Source organism: Dermochelys coriacea, chromosome 3 (assembly GCF_009764565.3).
Source record: "Dermochelys coriacea isolate rDerCor1 chromosome 3, rDerCor1.pri.v4, whole genome shotgun sequence".
NCBI lineage: Eukaryota > Metazoa > Chordata > Testudines > Dermochelyidae > Dermochelys > Dermochelys coriacea.
The window spans coordinates 15,738,651-15,762,092 of NC_050070.1; the positions used below are offsets into that span (position 1 = coordinate 15,738,651).

At 41.6% G+C, this 23,442-nt stretch overlaps 1 protein-coding gene across 1 annotated transcript in view; it reads right to left on the reverse strand.

The window, feature by feature from the left end:
• Nucleotides 1-381: 381 nt before the first annotated feature.
• The window catches only part of TNFRSF21 (TNF receptor superfamily member 21), a 66,948-nt gene continuing 43,887 nt past the window's right edge, over nucleotides 382-23,442 (reverse strand). The window contains exons 5-6 of the mRNA XM_038397625.2: nucleotides 2,875-3,097; nucleotides 382-1,599 (exon numbers count right to left, since the gene is read on the reverse strand). Coding sequence (XP_038253553.1) covers nucleotides 1,370-1,599; nucleotides 2,875-3,097 — 453 coding nt within the window. The 3' untranslated portion in view covers nucleotides 382-1,369. The remainder of the gene's footprint in view (nucleotides 1,600-2,874; nucleotides 3,098-23,442) is intronic.

The following is a 23,442-nucleotide window of genomic DNA, read 5'->3' on the forward strand; positions in this document are numbered from 1 at the left end:
ATCTTAGAACTAGTTCAAATGCCCCACATCAAAACTAGGGCTTACTGAAACAGATTCCAATCATCTTATTTATAGCAGTGATTTGGAGACATCCAGCCCACACAGCGAAGCATCACAGAAGTTAACACAGAAGCATGTCAAGTAACAAACATCTAGTATTTATTAATAAATTAGTACACTGGAAGGCAATTTTTCCATATCAGAACCTCCCCTCCCCTCAACCTCACCCCATCCCAAGGTAGCAAATGCCATCCTTGTATTGTAGTTCTTCAAACTGAGCATATTACAGACTGTTCATTATGGGAGCATAACAGTTGCAAATATAATCAGACCATTCTTACAATGCAGCCTTTCTGGTTTTCGCTTTTTTTTTTTTTTTTAAATAAAAAGTGAAGTGTGATTTAAGAGACCACTAAGACCAGGTAAGGTCTTCGGACCCTTACCTATTAGCCAACACCTGTATAAAAAAACCCCAAACAAACAAGAGAGAACTGTAAAAGCATAGCTCACGAAGTTTTATGAGCACAAGGAGAGTGTCACCGCCAGGGCTCTCCCTCACCTTCCACAGTTCAGCACCAGTGCTGACTGAGATGATCTATACAGGGCCTGCTTATCTCTTAAGTTGCAAGGCAAGATGCTTCTTGTTGCATGTGGTACATTCAGCTGCAGGCCAAGTGACTGTTATAGTCTTGAAGGCTGGAGGAATTAAGCCATTTATTTTCTTTAAAACATTTCTGCTTTAGCTTAAAGGAGCACAAGTAATCAAGCATTTTATGCATTGTCCAGGTGAAAACCATACAATAAATAACTGTGCTAGTAAAATCTCCGCAAGGAATATGAACCATACAATAGTACATTTAAAAAAGTCAGCTCAAGAAAAAGAATAAAAGCTAGTTGCATTAGAGAGTAACAGACGAAACTCAATTCTCATGTTTTCCCATTTTCCACCAAGGAGAAGAGGGGACAAGGGGAAAGAAAGGTTTGTGAAGAGGAAAGCTACTTTGGATTAAGACAGATATGACAAAAACTAAAATGAGTTAAGAACTACTCCAGATTCAATGTGTAAGTTACACCGGATTCGTGGTCTTTCGTTAATGACATATTTTAAAGTGCATAAAATGACTGACTGGAATGAAAACAGAAAAATAATTCAGAAGGGGACAGAGGGAACAAAGATTTTAATTCTGCAAGAAAATTAAGCATGAAAGGGGCAATGTTTGCAAACTGCCCCTTCCACAAAGGAGAGAGAGAGACCTTGAAGAAAATACTGGCCATGTATTCTACAAAAAAACAGCCTGCATATTGTCACTCATCTTTAATGAGTGCCAAGCTAGTACTAGCAAGATTCAGAGTGTGTGGTTGCCAAAGTCTATAATAGATCGGGAAGATGACTATAGACAGAGTCCAGCAGTGTTTGGCTGGCTTCCTGGCTCTTGACTCCAGCAATTTCAAATAGCCTGTCCAGCTTATCCTCTGCCTGTGGAATCTCTTCAATCACATGGAGCTCCTCAGGAGTTAGGATGTGAAGCATATCGTCAAAGATGGGTTGCAAGTCACAAGGGTCCAACCGCACCTGACGCAACACTGTGTCTTTCTTTTCTGTGAAGGGAAGAAGGGACTGATGGTTAGGGCACCATTTGCTGGAAAAGCATTCTCCCAGACATGAGACAAACAAACAAATTCACACCTTGGAGACCTCACTCCCCACTCCCTGCCTCTAGGAGGCAGGTCACAACTTGCGAAGAACATGAAAAATGTGGGTGGGTGTTAGTCACAGAAACTAGAGATGGAGAAAGCCTATTGAGTCACCCAATCCAAATCTCTGCCACAGCAGCATTGTTCCCCACAGAATATTTGCTAATGCTGAATTACAAATATTGAAAATCACAGGGAAAGAAGAGTCCAAAAGCCAGGGAGTGCTACATTCTGTTGGTTTCAGTCGTTTTAATGCGTCAGATTACTTTGTGTCCTCAAGTGTAGATGACTGGGTTAGGTTCCAATGAGTCATGCTTCAAATTACAAGTTACCTTAAAGGAAGTTGGTTTAAAAAAAGAAAATGTACGACCTGGAATTCATGTGAGGAAGAGGCTCAAGCAAGAAGGTCTCCCTTCCTTGGGATCTCTCAGACGTCAGATCTAATACTGACTAGGAAAGAGGCAAGTGTCGTGGGAATAAAAAAAAAATCCAAGGAAAATCACCGTGTTGAAACCTAGTCTGTTTCAAAGACAGCAAATTTAAAATAAATTCAGGTATGACCCTGTCAATTCTTGTGGTTTTATAGCCACGTTTTCCTTTTAAAAATCTCTCCCCCCCTATGTGTTAAAAACCTTTACAAAGGGAAGGAAATTCATTGACTGAATACCCACGGAATACAGTAAAAATCAACTGTAATGCTGGACCCGGTGAAACACCAAATAGTGTCAATGGGCATTTTCCTTTAATGGGAATTCGATCAGTAGCCATGAAGACATTAAAAAGCCATCTCCAATCTGAGAGATTTTAGATGTTATGTATAGCAATAGACAAAATTTGACAGAAGAGTGATTTTTAGGTTGAGTGTCCCTTTAAAGCACTTTGTCCTTTCTACTCAGGTCTTTACACCATGTCTACAACAAAGGTATATGGTACCTGAATCCCCATATCAAGGGCTTATATTGTCAACTCATAATAGTCTCTCCAATTGACATTACAATTGTGTTTATTCTAGTGACAACATACTCCCAATAACTCACTAATTTCTCCTCCACATATCCTGGCTTCCTAGTTTTACTGGATGCAGCACCCCCTCCTACGGTCAGACATTAACACTTTCTGCCTTTTATATTGTTCTGAAAACACATTTAAACATGCAGACTAGTGTGCTGACTTGGGTACCTTTGGTAATAAAAGAGCCTGTTCGGCTGAGTGGAGAGGAGCCGCTGGAAGTCGAATCACAGCGCAGAAGAGGTTCAGATTCATCGACAAAGAAGCCCTTGTTCTTCTCGCAAGGAGACTGTTCTACGGGGAGGATAGTGGCATCAGGAAGTTTCAGATTTGGACTGGCAACGGGATGGAGTGGGCCGGGGTTCACTGGAAGGGCCAGTTTGTCAGGTTCTAGCTGTGAAGACAAAAGTTGATTATGTTTTGTTACGCAAAACCTAAAGCAAAGTTCATATTCAAAACCATTTGCATCTCAACTTACCAAACAGGGACAGAGGCCAGGACATTAATATTGTAACTTTATAGGTAGACTCTAGCCCCTTCTCAGTAGAATTTAAAGTAAACACGTAATAGCTCTACCTTTTAACAGGGTTCACAATATTCTGACTGACTTCTCCACAAGGAAAACTGAAAGTGCCTAATGTGAATGGCTTGTTCTCAAAGGAATTTCTCTCCCTACATCCTACTGTCCCAGTAAATAGGGAACAAAGCAGAGAGTTCCAAATGATGGGGTCTAAATTAGCTGTTACCACTCAAGAAAGATCTTGCAGCCATTGTGGATAGTTCTCTGAAAACATCCACTCAATGTGCAGTAGCAGTCAAAAAAGCTAAACAGAAGGTTTGGAACTACTGGAAAGGGAAAGACAAGACAGACAATATTCTACTACTATATAAATCCATGGTACACCCACATCTTAAATACTGCATCCAGTTCTAGTCACCCCATCTCCAGAAAGATACATTAGAACTGGAAAGGTACAGAGAAGGGCAACAAAAATGATTAAGGGTATGGAACAGCTTCTTTATGAGGACAGATAAAAAGACTGGGATTTTTCAGCTTGGAAAAGAGATGACTAACGGGGGACATGATCGAGGTCTATAAAATGATGGTGTGGAAAAAATGAGTAAGAAAGTGTTATTTACTACTTCACGTAACACAAGAACCAGGGGGTCACCAAATGAAATTAATAAGCAGCAGATATAAAAACAAAATGAAGTACTTCACACAATGCACAATTAACGTGGAACTCGTCGTCAGGGGATGTTGTGAAAGCCAAAATTATAATGAGGTTAAAAAAAACAAATTAGATAAATTCATGGACGATAGGTCCATCAATGGCTATTAGCCAAGAGGTAGGTCAGAGATGCAATCCCATGTCCTAAGTGTCCCTAGCCTCTGTTTGCCAGAAGTTGGGAATGGGCGATAGGATGGATCATTTGATTATCTGTTCTGTTCATTCCCTCTGAAGCACCTGACATTAGCCACTGTCAGAAGACAACATACTGGGCTAGATGGACCACTGGTCTGACCCAGTATGGCCGTTCTTACGTGATGGAAAACCGTTACCAGTATTTGGTGTACTTACATGGGTGTCCAAGTCCTTGTGTTAAAAGCAATTAAAAATATACTGGCCATTTAGTATCCCATATACATATTCAAAGGTGAATCACTATAGCTTATCTTCATGTTCTTTTCATTCCTTAGCGTGGTTAATGGAAAGAGAGAAAGCCCAAGATGGCTTGCTGATACCAAGAGTCAGGATTCCACAGCTCCGAAGTAAAACACACAGGCCCCAGTTTCTCACTATGGCTAAGCTGTGCTAATGTACTGGAGAGCAGCAGCTGCAGGGAGCAGGTTGTAGCTCCCCAATTCAGGGCCAACCAGCTCTGATCAGAGGGTCCATGCACCACAATAGGGGGTTCAGGAATAGCTGAGCTCATTTCTGCCACACTTGCTCATACCCCAACCCACCAGGTCTTCTTATGGCAGGTTTGGAAGGGACTTGTGTAGGAGCTGGTGCTATTGGGGGGAATTATTCACTGGAAACTACTGGCCACTTAGTGTTGCATAGCAGATTGGAGACCCACAGCTATACCTCTGTGACCACAGAGCACCGAGTGGGGTTGCACAAGTGTAACTTAATGAAACACCCTGAACAGTTCTGTTGCTGACGCACCAGACAACAAGAATCTAGCTCCCTCTCCTAGAGCTGAAGATATTTTCATTAAATGAAGTGCAATTTTCAGCTACTTTTCATTTTTACATTTTAAATTACTCATTTATTTGGCCAAACTGTGTCTCCTCCCCGAAAATACATACACCTGCTCTAAAAGTTACACCGTATTTAACTCCACTTTGGGCTTACTCACAGATCTTAAAGCCAGAAGGGACCATTAAATGATGAACTGCCTGACCTCCTCTAGAGCACAGGCCATTAAAATTCCACCCAGTTATCTCTTATTGAGCACGATAACTTGTGTTTGGCTAAGGTGCATCTTCCAGAAAGACATCCAGCCTTGGTCCGAAGACATCAACCTATGGAGAAGCCACCACTTCCGTGGATAGGTCATTCCAATGGCTAATCAACCTGAGTGTGCTTATTTCTAATTTGAATGTCTACTTCCAGCCATGAGTTCTTGTTATGCCATTCTCTGCTAGACTAAAGAGGCCTTGAGTAACCAGTATTTTCTCCCTGTGAAGATGCTTATACACTAATCAAATCACTTCTCAATCTTTTTCATAAGCTAAATATATTGAGCTCCTGACATCACACCATAAAGCATTTTATCCAGTCCTCAAATAATTTGTAGCTTTTTTTTTTTTGCATGCTCTCAAATTTATCGACATCCTTTTTAGATGTGGACATCAGAACTGGACTCCCACTGTCCTTCATCTAACCCTATAGGTATTTTGAGAGAGAGAGAGAGAGAGAGAGAGAGAGATATTTAGGCAACAGCACTGTTGAGAACCAGAATATCCCAGGAAGGACTAGGACTGTTCATACTCTGGTCTTTCGGTCTCAAGTCCCACATCTTTACTCATTTCACTTGGCAGCAGAAAGACCAATTTCTAGATGGAGCCAGGTTTATTTAACTTGCGCGCACGGATAGAGAATAAGGAGCATAATACCAACATGCAAGGCAATTTACATTCCATGGGCTAGCTAGATACACAAGCAATGAAGCCCATTTAACTATTCCACTAGATAAATAATAAAGGCCCAAGGTATAGATTTAGAATCATATTAAGGCAATTTCTTAGCATTGCTAGCCCAATAGCATTTCATAAGCACACCCAAACCCCACGCTCTAGTATACAAAGGAACTATGGAACAATGTTTGCATGCCATCAGATTGTTTAATGCAGCCCAGCTCTGCTAGGCATTTTAGGTGTTGTATTAAAAGTAAGAAGCTTGCTCCACTCAGCCCTCTGCATATGCTGGAAATGGTAAAATGTTGTTGCTGGTATTAGTTCTGCAGCCTGACCCCCTAAGACATATGACAACTACAGTCATTCCCACACATTCATACAAATGTCTTATGTACCTAACAAAGAGGTATCTGTACACACTGTGTGGTTCTCAGGAACTCTGCACTGATCTTTAGTACTGTGATTCACATGAATGCAATTCTACATTCTGCATGTGAAAAGCATTTACCTCCTACAAATGTCCATTGAGCCGCCCACCTCACTTCCATCAATTCATAAAAATAACTTTCAATCCTGTTCCACTGTAATAAAAGGACTTCTTTCAGCAGGAGACAAAGGATTGTTCTACTTCAACATGTTTTGCAATATATTTACAGTGGTGATTGTTTTTTTTTTAAATCAATTTTGTACTCTCCATTAAAGTGCCCTGCATGATTCTGCACAATTTGTTCACAAGATTTAGACTATTGTTCTTAACTGAGAAAAAGAACGCCAGTAGAGAATTGGTGTAGTAAACCTGGATGCTTCCAACACAGCATCCTACAAGATAGGGATTTTACCTTTAAAAATAATTTGACAGTGGGGCTAACTCTTCCAAAACATGCAATCTGCCTGCTCAATATCCAGGTGCAAGCCTATTTTTACCCACAAGAGAAGTCTGAAGAACAAGGGGCATGAAGAGACAAGACTGAAAGGATCAGAGATGTTAAAAACTTCATGCCTCCTAACACTAAACACCAAATAAATCACAAACAGCTGCTAAAGCATTCAGGAAAGGGTGGTTTTCTAGAATGTAAAAATCCTCAGAGCCTGACCTGTTCTGAACACACAGTTTGCTTAATAAGTGAAGTACACAGGATTCTGGGATGCGTGTTGATGTTTAAACGATGAGGGAAAGAAAGCAGAGTGGAGTGACAGTGTTTAGAAGGAGAGTAAAACACTGCTTTGGAGAACTATTAATAGACTGAGTAACTTACATGAACTTGCTTACAAGTCTTATTTTTAAAGCACTAGTCTAGAAAGGTGCTGTCCACTTCCTGACCTAAGCTGGGTTCATGGTGTTGCATCCAGCTGAGCACTGCCCCATGGGTAGTTATGTTTCAGAAGCTGGAAAAACAATTCCCATATACCATTTATCCAGCACCATGGGCTCCTTGGAGAGTGAACATACTCCTAGAATCTGAGTCAAGCTGATCATAAATAGTCTCCTGGATTAGACATTGGTCTGGGATTCTGGACATCTAGATTCTATTCCCAGCCTTCCTGCGCAATCCTGGCCAAGACAGCTTCTATGCCTAGGGCTACCCCATTTGTGGGAAAAAGGGGGACAATACAACCTAGTCACAATTGGTTAGAGTTTATGGATGCTTAGACAGAAGGTACTACGGAACTCCGTTTTCTCATTCCCTTTTACCATTCTACAGGGGAGCCTTACACTAGTTATTGTGGTAAGAGTCTAATGATGGTAGAAAATATCTGTAAAGTGCAGTGGTGGCAAACAAGAGCTCTCTCACTGCATTGGGAATCACCATGTCTAATCAAAGAGGCATTCACTACCACTGACCCGCAGTTACCTCACTAAGCAGTTACACATTGGGTTTTCATACTGAAACCAATCAATGGCTTTGACGAATCAGTAACCCTCTGCAACGAAACATGATTAAATCACACCATTTTTTCTAAGTTATTGCAGCTAGTTTTTTTGCAATGCAAACTTCTATCTTCCACTTTTCTGCTATTCCAGGCTCCTTAATTTCCAGGCTCCAAGGACTTGAGTGACTGCACCTCCCTCTATGTCTGTTCAGTCCCTAAACGTTGTAGCAATGGGAACTGGCACCAAGGCAAAACAGATAGCTTCAAGCTTGCTGCCCCAGACACGATGGATTAGTTCCTAGCTGGGAACAGAGAGGCAACAATTTTTAAAAAGCCCTAGAAGGCACTTAAAATGGCCTGCTGAAATACACAGGACTCGTTTCCTAAAGACAGCTGTGAGGGCCTTCTGAAATGACCTTCAGCCAACAACCATCTGCGACAGCATCCCTACAGCCTGCATTTTTACAGCTGGTTCTTTATTTTGGCTGAAAATGTTTGCATTGGCTTTATTACACTGTAGTACTGGATAGTCTTCACAATAACTTAGCCACCTGAACTGATCTTTATGTATTAACATCTGAATAATATGAATGTACTTATCCTCATTCATTTATAGCCCCTTCTAGAGCACTCATCATGATACCTGGGCAACTCAGTCAGCAGAGTCTGAAGTTCAGTGATCTTAAATATAGGGGGAAGACTGACCTATGTCTGAACCACCTCTAAGGTGAACTGTAAAACCAGAGGAGGAACACTGAGGCCTGAACATCTTTGCCCTCTCCTCCCACCTATCTCCATCTGGCAACATCCAGATGAAACTGTCAATTCTTTCCCATTTGTGATGGCTGCCAGCTCTTGCTGGTTTATTAATGGTATCCCAGAATTTATCATATATTGTTGGATCATATTAAAGAAGTTCTGTATTAAAAATCACAAATTAGTTTGATTCCCCATAGTTTAAATTCCAGGGTATTACTAATTAAGAGGTCTCTTGGTTTTTGGTACTGTTTCTCTCCCTCTCTGTGAGAAACTTGCAAGCTGCTAATTGTGTTAGTACATTCTAAGACAGAGTTTGTTCTCAAAGCAATACTTTGTAACAACAACTCCTCACACAGAGAGACTTAAAGCAAAACTTCATAACGGAAACAGCACCCAGAGACTCCCCGCCCTTTTGTTGTATTCATCTCGCTTTAACAATTGTGATTAAATAGATACAGAGGATGTATGTGGATGGATGCTTGGTGTGGATAATAACTGAATGATCAGAAAAATGCCAGCCTAAGAATCCAGTGTCCACCGGCTGAAGAAGGTGTCAAGTGGAAATAACCAGAGGACCCCCGGAGGGCAGACTGGAATCCACCCAACAGCCTCAAGAATGGGAGAACCGAAGAACAAGATAACATCAGGCAGCACAGAGCCATCAGGAACGTGCCATCTGCTGATTGATTCAGCAACAGCATGATGAAGCAATTCCCATAGACTGGCATAAGAAGAAATTCCTATAAAAATGGACTCTAGAAAGCGAGAACTTTGGGATCCGATTCTGCAAACCAACTTCCAGGAGCATCAGATGAGCATCTGACAAGGCCCTGCTCCCTCCTCATGTCCAGGCCACCTGGCCAGTGGCTTGGCATGAGCAACTCTAAGGCTGGTAACTACAATAACCTTGCAGAACCTGTGTGTGTATGAATGAATTTGTGAATAAATATGAAATTGAATGGAATGTTATAGCTATAACTGCTTACTATGATTCTTTCTGTATTCACAATAAATGTGGCATTTTGCCTTTTCCCCTTTAATAAGATCCTGCTGGTTTTTATTTTATTGGTATAACAATATTGGCACATCACAAGCGTCTCCAGAGTTACAGAAGACTTAGATTTGCTAGGTGGGGAATTTAGTAAATGGTGCTGGACTTCTACTCATTTTAACTTTGCATCACCCCTTTGGATTATTCCTTAAATTTAGCAATAGCTTTTAGAAGCACATGGTGGGACAGACAAATTCACCTGATGAGTGCAAGAAAAGCTACTACTTCAGGCTCTTAACTCTAGCTAGAAAGATTATCTGGTCCACCTCTCGCAATGAACCTTTCAGTTTTCTGTGCATGTCAGCAAACTGCCAAGGTCTCTTACATCAAGGGTAATTCTATTACAGCCACGCCCATATGACTCACTGAATACCTTAATTTGTAGAAATGGAGGGCTCTGGAAGTTAAGAAAAACACTGGGCTCAGCTAAATTCAATTCACATTTGTACAAAGCTGCAATTCATACTGGGATGTCTGAGGACTCAAGTGAACTCAAATGTGCATTTGCAGCCCCCTCATGGAAGGGAACAGTCAAGGAACACGTTTCGACACAATAGCTGTTTGGATTTTTTCCCCCTAAAAGACATGTTGCACTCTCTGCATTCCCTCGGCGCGAGTCTTGTTGCAGGTGCTTCGTTAAGGAACGCATCAAGACTCTCTCTGCTATCTCTTCACCTTACAGAGACCTTCAGACAGCATAAATGGGTTTAAAATTTATATGCAGCTCATGAACAAGTGCTAACAGATGAATCTGGCTCACTGGAACCAGAACAGCACTTGCATTGTTTTTGTTATTAAACTACAATGAGGGCAATTAAATGTTGGGACCTGAAGATTAAAAAGAAGTCTGATGGTAAGTTTTAATTAAACAGTGCATTATACTGGCTAATTGCCTAATGCCAACGAAGAAACAGCTACCTGTAGTTTGGTTAAGCAACAGTTTTCTTGCCTAACACACACAACTAACGGGACTGTAATTTTTCTGGCCAATTTAGCAGCTGGCTCTAGTCAGAGAAAAATCTTAGAGACCAAGACTTTGTGGTCATTGGGTCAGGTGACAGCGCAGATTTCACTGCATAAGAGAGGAGGGATTTACATTTAGGATGGGGTTGCTGTTTTCCTGCTTCCTTGCACTAAAATTCCACAGCCCTGGAGGAGGGGATGACCTGAATGAAACTGACGAGAGCCCAGTCAGTTCCAAGCTGTGAGGGAGGACATACTCTGCACACACAGTACAGCAGAGGAGATATGTCTCAGCAGGTGCTCATTGCAAGCAGGCATGATCTTACCAGAAGGAACAGAAGGCACAGCAAGTGGGAGGAACAAGACACTGTAATGCCAGCCAGACTGCAATTAATAATCTCTCAAAGCACTTAACTCCCAATAAACCTAATAAGCCCTCCATGCACACGAGGAAGATACACCCCAATAAATGGTGTACATGTTCAACTGGCACCAGATTTTGTCCATTTTACAATCAGCCCTCTAAATTAAAGTTTCCAGATTATCTGCACCAGTGGAGGAAGATAGGAGGGGTCACAATGTCCACAGCTTAGCAGTTTTGATCACTGTTTGGGGTGCAGGGGATGGGAGTGTACATTGGATTAAATTCCCGTACAGAATTTCAAAGGAGGAAGTCATTTATATTGCAGGTTTCAGAGTAGCAGCCGTGTTAGTCTGTATTCGCAAAAAGGAAAGGAGTACTTGTGGCACCTTAGAGACTAAAATTTATTTGAGCATAAGCTTTCATCCGATGAAGTGAGCTGTAGCTCACGAAAGCTTATGTTCAAATAAATTTGTTAGTCTCTAAGGTGACACAAGTACTCCATTTATATTGCAGTTCTCTTCCCAAACCTCTTCAGAGCTCCAAGCTCATTTTTATCAATAGAGGAACTTCACACCACTTCTTCAAGCTACAGTGTTATATATTCATTAAAGAGATTTTAATTCTGAAAGGTCTTTTTCATTCAAAGTCAGTTAACTACTACCATTAACTGGACAGCCAGCCAAAAGGGAGACTTCTGCTGTGTTTACTGAAAGACAAACAATTGGCTTCTCCCTCTTACCACTCTTCCACAATTTTTCTGGTTTGAAATAAAAGACTGCCCATTTTGAAAGAAATTAAAAGTGCCAGGAAGACTCGTACAAAATCTTCACCCCTCTCTCCTGCACACAAGAGCCAGAGAGATGACAGAGACTGCGCAATGCCAACACCCTCGCTCTTAGTTCTCCAGCTCAACACCCTCATCCCTCAAAAAAAGTCACTTAAAAATCTACGCTTTCCCCACCTCTGATTTCTGAGTGAGTTCAGTCTGAGTGGCTACTGTTGAAATGTTAAGCTCTTTGGGGCAAGGGCTGTATTTGTGCCCTGTACAAAGCGAAGAACATTGTTAACACCAATAATGATGTTTATTGGGCTATGTCTTCCTGAAGCGTGCATGCAGGACTCAGTTTTAATGGTATTAAGTTTAACAGGGCGCCAGCCATGATTAACAGAGTTTGTTCCAATACTTTGTCACTAGTGTAGACTGGACACACTGTGGTTCTAACACCGAATTAGGGATCGTCATTATAGTACAGGTCAAAATCTTGGGGTTTGTCTACATTGCGAATATAATCAAAATCAGAGCAGCTAGTTACAATACTTCTTGTAGCCTGAGAGCCTTGAACTTTCCAAAGATTTTGTAAAGACTACATGGGCACTACAGGTAGTAACCACAGTAACCAGTGTAGATCCAGAGCCGGATTAGTTTGAGAACTAGGCTCTAAGTAGGTTTCCCTAACATGTTTAGAGAACAGCACTGTCACACCCACACTGCATGTTCTCCCTCAGTTCATACTAAGTCCTTCAAGGTCTTGTACTCCCACCCCTACTAATTCACTGGAAGGTATACCAGTGTTCAGATAGATCACAAAAACAGATTCCCCAGACCTCAACTGATATTCAGCCATAAACACCCACCCACCCCATTCTAGTTTGATGCATGTTTTCCCTAAAGACCTGCCTTAACCCAAATTTAGGTCTCTTTACACTCCACTTTGGTACAATGGGTGGTTAAATAAATCGCATTCCTGAAATTTGGAGGAAAAAGATGTTTTCATGTACCCTTCTTATTAAATTGGCTGTCTTTGCATTTTAGATACTCACTATACAGACTGACATCTGTGCAGTGTTTAATTCCTTCCCATCTTGAACCTTGCAAGCGAGGAATTTAGCTGTAACCCCCTTATAGAAGTGCCCAGTTCTCTGTTTTGCTAAAAGGGGAAATAAAGTAAAGTAAATAATTCATGAACCAGGAGTCTGACACAGCAAAAGATTTAGGCTACATTTGAAAAGAGCTGCTTAAGATCCAGACCAAAGGGTTTTGAGCTCTAACAGGAAGTAACAGAACAACTGAATCTTGGAACAGCTATTAGGCCATTTGCAATACTGCTTCATATGGAACTTTCACATCCTCTTTTCCTTCACCATCCCCCAGCTGGGGAAAGCTGCTTAGTGTGTCAAGTGCCGAGTCAGCAACAGAATCTACAGCCCTAATACTATGAAGATTCAAGAATTTGTTTAGATTGATACACTGAATTCCCTGCACTAACTACCCCCTTTAAAACAATTGCACCTGGGAGAACAAGTAGCATGGGCCTCAGCTGACATGAGTAACACAAATATTGCTGTGACAAGGATGTTTACTGCCCTTAAGTCAGGGCTCTAAAATACTTCAGCTGTATCCAGCAAAGTCACAAAAAGGTAAGTGAGGGATAAGTAGTAAAAACCCTAGTACGTAAGAGCACCTATAGTGTTCGGGCACTGTTATTTTAGTAAACCGGACATGCTATGCAACACTGCTAGTTACAGTTAGCTGCATTCTGCAGCTGGTGTGAAGATATTTAGGGTCATGTCAAGACAAACTATACGGGCCTATTATCATCTGTAAGCTGCTAAGCAGATCACTGCAATTGACCTTATGCCCAAACAGAACCAAGTACAGCTTAAGGTAGGGACACAATTGTTGAGCTACAACCATCCCAAGAACGGAGATTTGCAAATTATTAGTAACCAGAAAGCAAAGTCCTTTGGGCAGAATGCTACTGGGATTCTGGGAAGAGCTAATGCTCTACAAAGTGTTTGGATGCAATTAGGCAACAGAACCCATCATACGGAAAACGGCCATTAATTTTTCCCAACAGGACAAACCTGGAAAGGACACAAGTTGCAGAATGTGCTCTTTCTTGCAAACATTGTTCAAATTCGGTGCGTGCTTTTCCAGCTTATCATGGAGGCCAGAGCTCATTCGGATCTGTACATGTTAACACCTCAAAGTTCTTCCCAGAGCTGTTCTGCTCTTTGCTCATGTTCACAGCAGTCACTGATCCAGAAGATAAAGTGAGCCAGAGGGCTAATCTAGTTTTAACCTAAATTCACTAAGTGTGATGCAAGACTGGCATAACCTTACACAGTAACAACCCAGCAAGCATTCAGCAGAGAAATTCTCTTGCTATATGCCATGCTGCTCTCTACAGAATTAATTTAAATCCATTCATCTATGTGTATGCATTAGTAGTAAATATTTATATGATGGTAATGCCCAAAGACTCCAACCAAGAGTGGGGCCCCTGTTGTACAGGACAAATCCTAGAAAGAATCCTTGCCTTGAAGGTAAAACAGATAAAGGGGAGAGGAGGGGAGACAGACAAGTAAGCGAATGAGGGCTGGGGAGGATGTTCCAGTGATCGGGGTGCTAGCCTGGCATTCTGGAAACCAGACTTCAATTTGCAGCTCCTGGGTAACCTTGGACAAAAATTCCTCTGCACCCCATTTATAAAATGGAGATAAGAACTTTCCCCACCTCACCAGTATATTCGGAGGATAACTTCATAAAAGACTGACATGCTCAGTTACGACAGTGATCGAGGCCATGCAAGTCCCCGAGGTTTATCAAGCTTTATTACATGGGTTTGTAGTGCGGATTTTTAAGTTGAGGATACGAGCAGGAAAAGGAAAGAAGGGGAAGAGGAACAGTCACAGCTAGTCACCCATCATCCTGCCACAGTCTGCGAGCTGGATTTTATAGGCACTGTGGCAAAGAAGTCTTATGGATGCACTGGAAGAAGGTTGGACAAATGAGAGCAACAGAGTTCAGCTTTCCGGTTAATTCTCAAGACTCTAGCATACCCTGCTGTGTCCTACGTACGGAAAACATGCTAGGTATACACCACCGATTTGAGAGCAGAGCATGGCCAGAACAAGCTAAGGGATGGAATGAGAGCCTCTGCAGTAGGGCCACCCATAGCTAGATATTCTGCGGCAGTACAGCCGCTATTCATCTCAAGGGTGACTCCACAAGAAGCCGGTTTGATGATGGGTACTCATCCAGCGGGAACTGGATTAACTGGCAACCTTTTTGGAAGCCTTGAAACCATGCCTTTAAGGAACAGCGAGTTACAGGTGCAAAGAAATGAACGGTTTTTCAGACCTGAAAAGCTTGTATGAGAAGTTTCAGTCTAGCAGCCATGTTAGTCTGTATTCGCAAAAAGAGAAAAGGCGGACTTGTGGCACCTTCGAGACTAACACGAAAGCTTATGCTCAAATAAATTTGTTAGTCTCTAAAGTGTCACAAGTCCGCCTTTTCTCTTTGTATGAGAAGGTTACTGCTTCGGAAGTGTTCATTGCCAGGCATTGTGCTATGTACATAGCTAACTGCTTCTTAAAATGAACGGAGAATTCTTAAGGAACAAGCTAGCTTCATCCCAGTGACAGCTACTGGGAACACTAAGGGAAGCAAGTCCTATAGGCCGCCATCGGTAGCAGCACAAGTGTCTCACATCATCACTGCATCTCAATCCTGCTCTGCGGGTGACACCTCTAGGGGAGAAAACAATCCAGATTCCACCCTAGTTTGTCGTGTCTACTTACATCAAACCTTTAAGGGATGGGTTGCAATGGGGACTCTCTCTAGCTTAGGTAAGGTTCATGTACATGTCCCAGAATCCAGGAGAACACTTTCCCCTCACCTGTCTGCTGTGCCTCTCCAGTCATCTCCCCAAGGCTCTCTTCTCCCCACACATCCCTTTTCTTACCTCCATCTTGACAAATTCCAGAAACTCATTTAGAGAATACTTTGGGGTAAGCATGTTCAGGCATAGCAGTAACTTGCAGAAATGCACCAGGCTCCAATCTCAAATCCATACCCTTAGGGCCCTATTAGCATTCGTTTAACATACTGGGTATTGCCTCGGCATGTTAACTAGCCCCGTATATTCAGCAGATGGATTTCTGTGTGGAACATTTACCAGTAGAGACAACATCGGTACAAAAAAAAAAAAAAAAAAAAAAAGAAGTTGGCCCAATAAGATTACCTCACTCATCTGGTCTCTCTAATATCCTGGGACCAACACAGCTACAATTACACTGCAACCTCCAAACAAACCACACACCAAAGGAATTCCAGTGCCATGAGCCTGATACAAGAGCTCCAGCAAAGGAGTTAATTTTAAGTGCCACTCAAAAGACAGACCATGACTTGCATGACTTACAGAGCAGTGGGGAAAAAGGGCTTGGTCTCACATCATGCCAGTGAGTGAACTGGAATGGTAAGTCAGAAGCCACATGGTACTAGTGACAGGGCCACAGCCAGTCTCCAAGCTAGTGGATGCTGCTGTTGTACAGGTGAAATACACTGCTGGGGATGCCCAGAGCTGTGAGCCACTGTGTTACCTCTCTGCCTAGGCAAGAGAGTTTTACTGGCAATTAGATTGTGTGTCAGCTTCCTGACGCACCAGCCTGTTTTCCCTGCCAGAAAACTCCTCAAGGCTCCCAGCCCAAACATTGCCTGGCAAGTAACAATCAGTGAACTCTAGCTCCCAAGATCCTCAGAGATATTTCTCTGCTGTGTACAAGTCCTACCATGGTGCATTCACAGAAGATATTAAAATTTGCTGCTCTGTTGGAGTCAATACATCACAGCTTACTAATTTAAGTGGATACATGCTTCCCTTCAAACATGGCCCTCGGCTGGTTTACAGTAAGTAAAACAAGTTCATTAAAAAAAGAGCAGAGATTAAGTGATACCAAACAAACAAAAAAAAGAAAATGTAGAGATGATTACAAGCAAATAAAAGTGAAAACAAGTCTTTCAGAGAGGCGGAAAACACAAAAATGAGGAAGTTAGTTAAACAATTTAAAAGCTACAGCGCAAAAAGTGAAATCTCTGCAAGCTGCATGGAAACTTTTTAAAGACACCATAATAGAGGCTCAACCTAAATGTATACACATAAAACATTAAAAAACATAGTAAGAGAACCAAAAAAGTGCCACCGTGGCTAAACAAAGTTTAAAAAAAAAAGCAGCGAGAGGCAAAAAGGCATCCTTTAAAGAGTGGAAGTTAAATCCTAATGAGAAAAATAGAAAGGAACATAAACTCTGGCAAATGAACTGTAAAAATATAATTAGGAAGGCCAAAAAAGAACTTGAAGAACAGTTAGCCAAAGAATCAAAAAGTAATAGCAATTTTTTTTTTTTTTTTTTTTTAAAGTACATCAGAAGCAGGAAGCCTGCTAAACAACCAGTGGGGCCCACTATATGATCGAGATGCTAAAGGGAGTACTCAAGGACGATAAGGCTATTGCAGAGAAACTAAATTAATTCTTTGCATCAGTCTTCATGGCTGAGGATGTGAGGGAGATTCCCAAACCTGAGCCATTCTTTTTAGGTGACAAATATGAGGAACTGCTCCAGAATGAGGCGTCATTAGAGGTGGTTTTGGAACAAACTGATAAACTAAACAGTAATAAATCATGAGGACCAGATGGTATTCACCAAAGAGTTCTGAAGGAACTCAGACGTGAAATTGCAGAACTACTAAATGTAGTCTTCAGAGTAGCAGCCGTGTTAGTCTGTATCTGCAAAAAGAAAAGGAGTACTCGTGGCACCTTAGAGTAACAAATTTGAGCATAAGCTTTCGTGAGTTACAGCTCACTTCATCAGATGTAGTCTGTAACCTATCATTTTAATCAGCTTCTCTACCAGATGACTGGAGGATAGCTAATGTGACATCAATTTTTAAAAAGGGCTCCAGAGCTGATCATGGCAATTACAGGCTGGTCAGCCTGACTTCAGTACCAGGCAAATTGGTTGAAACTATAGTAAAGAAAAAAATTGCCAGACACATACATGAACACAATTTGTTGGGGAAGAGTCAACATGGTTTTTGTAAAGAGAAATCATGCCTAACCAATCTACTAGAATTCTTTGAGGGTGTCAACAAGTATGTGGACAAGTGGATACAGTATATTTAGATTATCAGAAAGCCTCAACAAGATCCCTCACCAAAGGCTCTTAAGCAAAGTAAGCTGTCATGGATTTAGAAGAAAGGTCCTCTCATGGATTGGTCACTGGTTAAAAGATAGGAAACAAAGGGTAAGAATAAAAGTTCAGTTTTCAGAATAGAGAGTGGTAAACAGTGGTGTCCCCCAGGGGTCTGTACTCGGACCAGTCCTATTCAACATATTCACATATGATCTGGAAAAAGAGGTAAACAGTGATGTGGCAAAATTTGCAGATGATACAAAACTACTCAAGATAGTTAAGTCCCAGGCAGACTGCGAAGAGATACAAAAGGATCCTTCAAAACTGGGTGACTGGGCAATAAAATGGCAGATGAAATTCAATGTTGACAAATGCAAAGTAATGCACATTGGAAAACATAATCCCAACTATACATACAAAATGATGGGGTTTAAATTAGCTGTTACCACTCAAGAAAGAGAACTTGGGAGTTATTGTGGATAGTTCTTTGAAAAACATCCACTCAATGTGCAGCGGCAGTCAAAAAGGTGAACAAGATGTTGGGAATCATTAAGAAAGGGATAGATAATAAGACAGAATACATCATATTGCCTCTATATAAATCCATGGTATGCCCACATCTTGAATAGTGCATGGAGTGTGGTCACCCCATCTCAAAAAAGATGTATTGGAATTGAAAAAGGTTCAGAAAAAGGCAACAAAACTTATTAGGGGTATGGAACAGCTGCCATATAAGGAGGGATTAATAAGACTGGACTTTTCCGCTTGGAAAAGAGACTACTAAGGGAAGGACAGGACTGAGGCCTATAAAATCATGACTGGTGTGGAGAAAGTAAATAAGGAAGTGTTATTTACTCCTTCTCATAACACAAAAACTAGGGGTCACCCGATGAAATTTAATAGGCAGAATTAAAACAAACAAAAGAATATTTCTTCACACAATGCACAGTCAACCTGTGGAACTACTTGCCAGAGGATGTTGTGAAGGCCAAGACCATAACAGGTTTCAAAAAAGAACTAGATTAGTTCATGGAGGATAGATCCATCAATGGCAGTTAGCCAGGATGGACAGGGATGGTGACCCTAGCCTCTGTTTGCCAGAAGCTGGGAATGGGTGACAGGGGATGGATCACTTGATGATTACTTATTCTGTTCATTCCCTCTGGGGCACTTGGCATTGGCCACTGTTGAAAGACAGGATACTGGGCTAGATGGACCTTTGGTCTGACCCAGTATGGCCTCTCTTATGTTCTTATGACAAAGTCTAAAACTTATTTAGCACAAAGGTTCTCAAACTTTTGTACTGGTGACCCCTTTCATGTAGCAAGCCTTTAGATCCCCCCACTCCCTAAATTAAAAACATTTTATGTATTTAACACCATTATAAAAGCTGGAGGCAAAGTGGGGTTTGAAGTGGAGGCTTACAGCTCATGACCCTCTGAGGGGTCCCAACTCCCAGCAAGATAGAGTCTTTGTTCGTGACAGTTTCTTTCTAGTCTCCTTTCCAGCCTTTTACCAGTCAGAATGCATCACAGAGATGAAACAAACAGTTTTCTTGGTCTCCTCAAGTGAAGGATAATGATGGAGTTTCTCTGTTCCTTATATTCCTCAAATGTATTTCTTTCTTATATGTCAGGAAGACTTCTGGGGGACTTAGTCCCCTGTCTCCCTCTGGGGTGCAGGAGCCCTGTTAATTTTCTGTCTCTCGAGGTCACAAACATAACACCCAGTGGTTTAGCTCAATGGCTTTGTTCACTGCTAGTATGTAAAGTGAGGCAAACCCACATTTCTTTGTATAGGGGAGACCTGCTTATCATGTCTACCTAGGCTAGGCTGTCTCGTCTTAATCATGTTCTACTAATATCCTACAGAGGAATTCATAACTTCATATATAAGGCTAACACATGCACTTTACAATGATTCTCATGTTACAGGCTTTCTTATGACACCTCACACGGTATATTTTGTGCAAAATATTATTGCAGTAGTATGTAGGCTGTGAATAGAGGAGTGCCTATATATCAAAACATTATTCAAGCTAAACTCTCCAAGCAGCAACTCTGAAAGATATTCCTTTTTTAAAAGTGCTATGTTCTCTGTTTCCAATCATCATATGGCATCTGGAGGCTAGCAATCTACCCTCAAACCTCTAATGATCACTTTCTAGCAGTGGCATTGGTTTGCTTTCCTGGAAAGTAGTGAAATTAGGTCACTAATCCCTTCAGCAAGCTGCATTAGGCTTGCCTACAGGAGTTCACTCAGTGGAGCTCTAATGGTTCATTTAAAAAAAAAATATGAAATTCAGCTGGTGCAGCCCCCTTTGTGGACACTTATTTCAGTTGATCTTAAACAGATTGCTCATCAGCTTCCTCTAACAGCCCCGTTGTGACTTTATGGTAGAGCAGTGGCTCTCAACCTTTCCAGACTACTGTACCCCTTTCAGGAGTCAGATTTGTCTTGCGTACCCCAAGTTTCACCTCACTTTATAACGACCTGCTTACATCAGACATAAAAGTGCTTTTTATGAAGCCTATTGTAAAAGTAGGCATGTACCCCCTGGAAGACCCCTGAGTACTTACAAGGATACATTTACCCCTGGTTGAGAGCCACTGGTTTAAAAGGCACCTTTATCTAGCCTGCCCCACATCCCTTTTATATGCCTCGTGTGTTCCACTGAACAGCATTCTATTCACACAATCTCTTTTAAAAGGTAGCTGCAGAAAACATTCCTGGCTTTTAACTAAAACCAGTTTCCATCTACAGTCAGCGTCTCTGGGTGAGTCTTCTCTCCACGAGCTCTCCATTCAGGAACACTAAAGAACCTTGCTTGTCACCATGAAAGGTTTTCCAAAGTAAAACTATTTCCCCATGTTATTTCTCCCCCCCCCCCCCACCGTTCCTCAGATGTTCTTGTTAACTGCTGGAAATGGCCCACCTTGCTTGTCACCATGAAAGGTTTTCCTCCTCCCCCCCCTCCTGCTGGTGATGGCTCATCTTAAGTGATCACTCTCCTTATGGTGTGTATGATAAAACCTATTGTTTCATGTTCTCTCTCTCTCTCTCTGTGTAAGTAAATCTCCCCACTGTATTTTCCACCGAATGCATACGATGAAGTGAGCTGTAGCTCACGAAAGCTTATGCTCAAATAAATTTGTTAGTCTCTAAGGTGCCACAAGTACTTCTTTTCTTTTTGCGAATACAGACTAACACGGCTGCTACTCTGAAACATGTCACTAAAGAACTTATTTGGCAAAGTAGATATGTGACAATGGCTATGTCCTAACAAGTACAGACAGGATTTTTGTGTCCTTTCAAATCATTTTCAAATAGTGTCTTTCTATCTACATATGGTAGCTGGTCGAAAAATTGGCAAACATCTAAATGAGTTGATGCATCCCCGGAAGACCTCTAGGTATCCCCCAGAGTTACTCATACCCTTGGTTGAGAACCACTGCAATAGAGGATTTGTGGCGAGTTTCATGGTCTGCAGAGTAAGTGAAAATTATCTTGTACGACCACTGTGGTTTGGCTTGACTGGTTTGCATATGCTAAATAAATAGTCGGTGTTTGGAATTGCACTGAATAGGGATGAGAGAAAGATCAGGGCAAATATTGTGAGCAACTCTTGGGATGCCAAATTCCCGAGTTTGAGGTTACCAGTGTGATCTGTGCTTGGAAGCCTCCGGTCCACCCATCACTGCATCCATGTTACCCTAACATCCATGCTCCTACAATTCAGATCACAAATCCCACCAGTTCCTATTTCCTACCAGCAAATAAGTATTTCCAAGGATTCTGCAAGATTTACTCCTTCACTATTTTTAGTAAATCCCCAAGTTCTAAAAACTCCAGCCACTTACCCAAAATGAGTCAGAGAAAAAAAAAGTGTCTACAATATCCAATTGGATAACATCCCACCAGGCAAAAGCCCAGAGTAAGACACTGAACTAGTACCATACTCCAGAGATGAACACAATCTGGCTAAAAAGCACTCAGGAGCAGCAATTCTCACTTGTGTTTAATCAGGGCCCCTTCCCCATAACATTAGTTTCGGAGAACAAGCCCTTAGTCTGTCATGTTCTTACAGGAAAGAGGTCGCTTTGGCAATTTTTTGAAAGATGGTATTAAGACCTAGTCTACACTAGGAGGGTTTGCTGTCAGTTCCCTAAACAAAATAAGCAATACCAGGAAAAGCACTTTTCTTTCAGTGTAACTGTGTCTATGCTAGGGCTTTTACCAGTATACAAATATCAAAAGTCACATCCTTAACCAGTATTAATTTGGTTACCAGTAATTATTTGCTATCATACTAGCAAAGATTTCAAGTGTAGACCTGGCCTAAGGCTACTGAAGAGTCCCCAGTGATACAGACCTACGAAGTTTCCTTCGATGGGAACTCATGGATTAGTTTTTAAAAGATGACTTGCAATGTTTAAAATGACATTTGTACTCCTTTTTGCTTTTTTAGGAGACATATACAGGTGCCCAAGTTAGTGTTGTTCTGTGTGTGTGTGGTTTTGAGAATTCTCTTTTAAAGCTTTGGAATATAAAGGAATGTCCAGTCTAGTCTTGAAGCTCCCTGAGAAGCTGGTGTTAATCAGTCCAGGCTCCTGGGGTGCTAGAGAGGTACACAAGAGGCTCCTCCTCCTCTCTCTCTGCAGCTCCTGCTGCTATTCCCTCTCACCTTTTCTCCTGCCTGCCTGCCAGTTATGTCTCTTGTGCTCTCCTTCCTCCAGCACAGCACTCCACCATCTCTGTGCATCTAGAGCAGAGAATACATATGCACCTACAGCAGACACAATTTCCTACATTCTGGGTCCTAGTGGCATCTCCCTCCCTCCCTCCCCCCGCGGCCGCCTCAGTTCGCCTCAGATAATGTATATTGTGAGCTTCCATTTTTAAAAAGGGAAAGAGCTCACTTGGACCACTTAACAGAAGCCATCCTCTCCATAACGGGCATTAGCAGGCACTAGAGTTCATCAAAGGTCCATCTAAATTTGCTTCTTGCTAACTAAAAATTTCTCCCCCTTAATCGCTTGGCTCTCTTGTGATGTTATAGATTCCAACCAGAAAACTAGTAAAACTTTCTCTGGTAGACAAGATCTGTATTTCTACTGTAAACACTTGAAAAAAATGTTCATTTTCTTTCCATGTTATAAAGCAACAGCAGAAGGCACATGCCTATTTCATCTTTAGAAAGGAATCTTGGAGGTTTTCTCTCGCCTAAGATTTTAACAGGTGGGATAGAACATTTTAGTTGACACATTCCAAACACCTTAAAACCCTAGTTGAGACAAAACTTTTAGACGGCTTTTTAAAATATCCCTCCTATGAAAGATTTTGCAGTGCTCCTAAGCAATAAATGTCTCAATTTCTTGACCTCAAAAGTGAGACAGCCCCATACAGTGCAAGCACGGGCTCTCTGCATTGCAGGGGGTTTTGCACAAATCCATTTCCCACCAGGATCTAGTTTTTAGAATTAAGCACATGCTCAAGTGCCTTGCTGAACTTGAGCCATTGTTGCTCATTAAATCTAACAGAGAGGAGGGTGTGTCACACAGAAAAACCTTACATATATGGTTGTAACTATAGGCAGTAGTTTCAGAG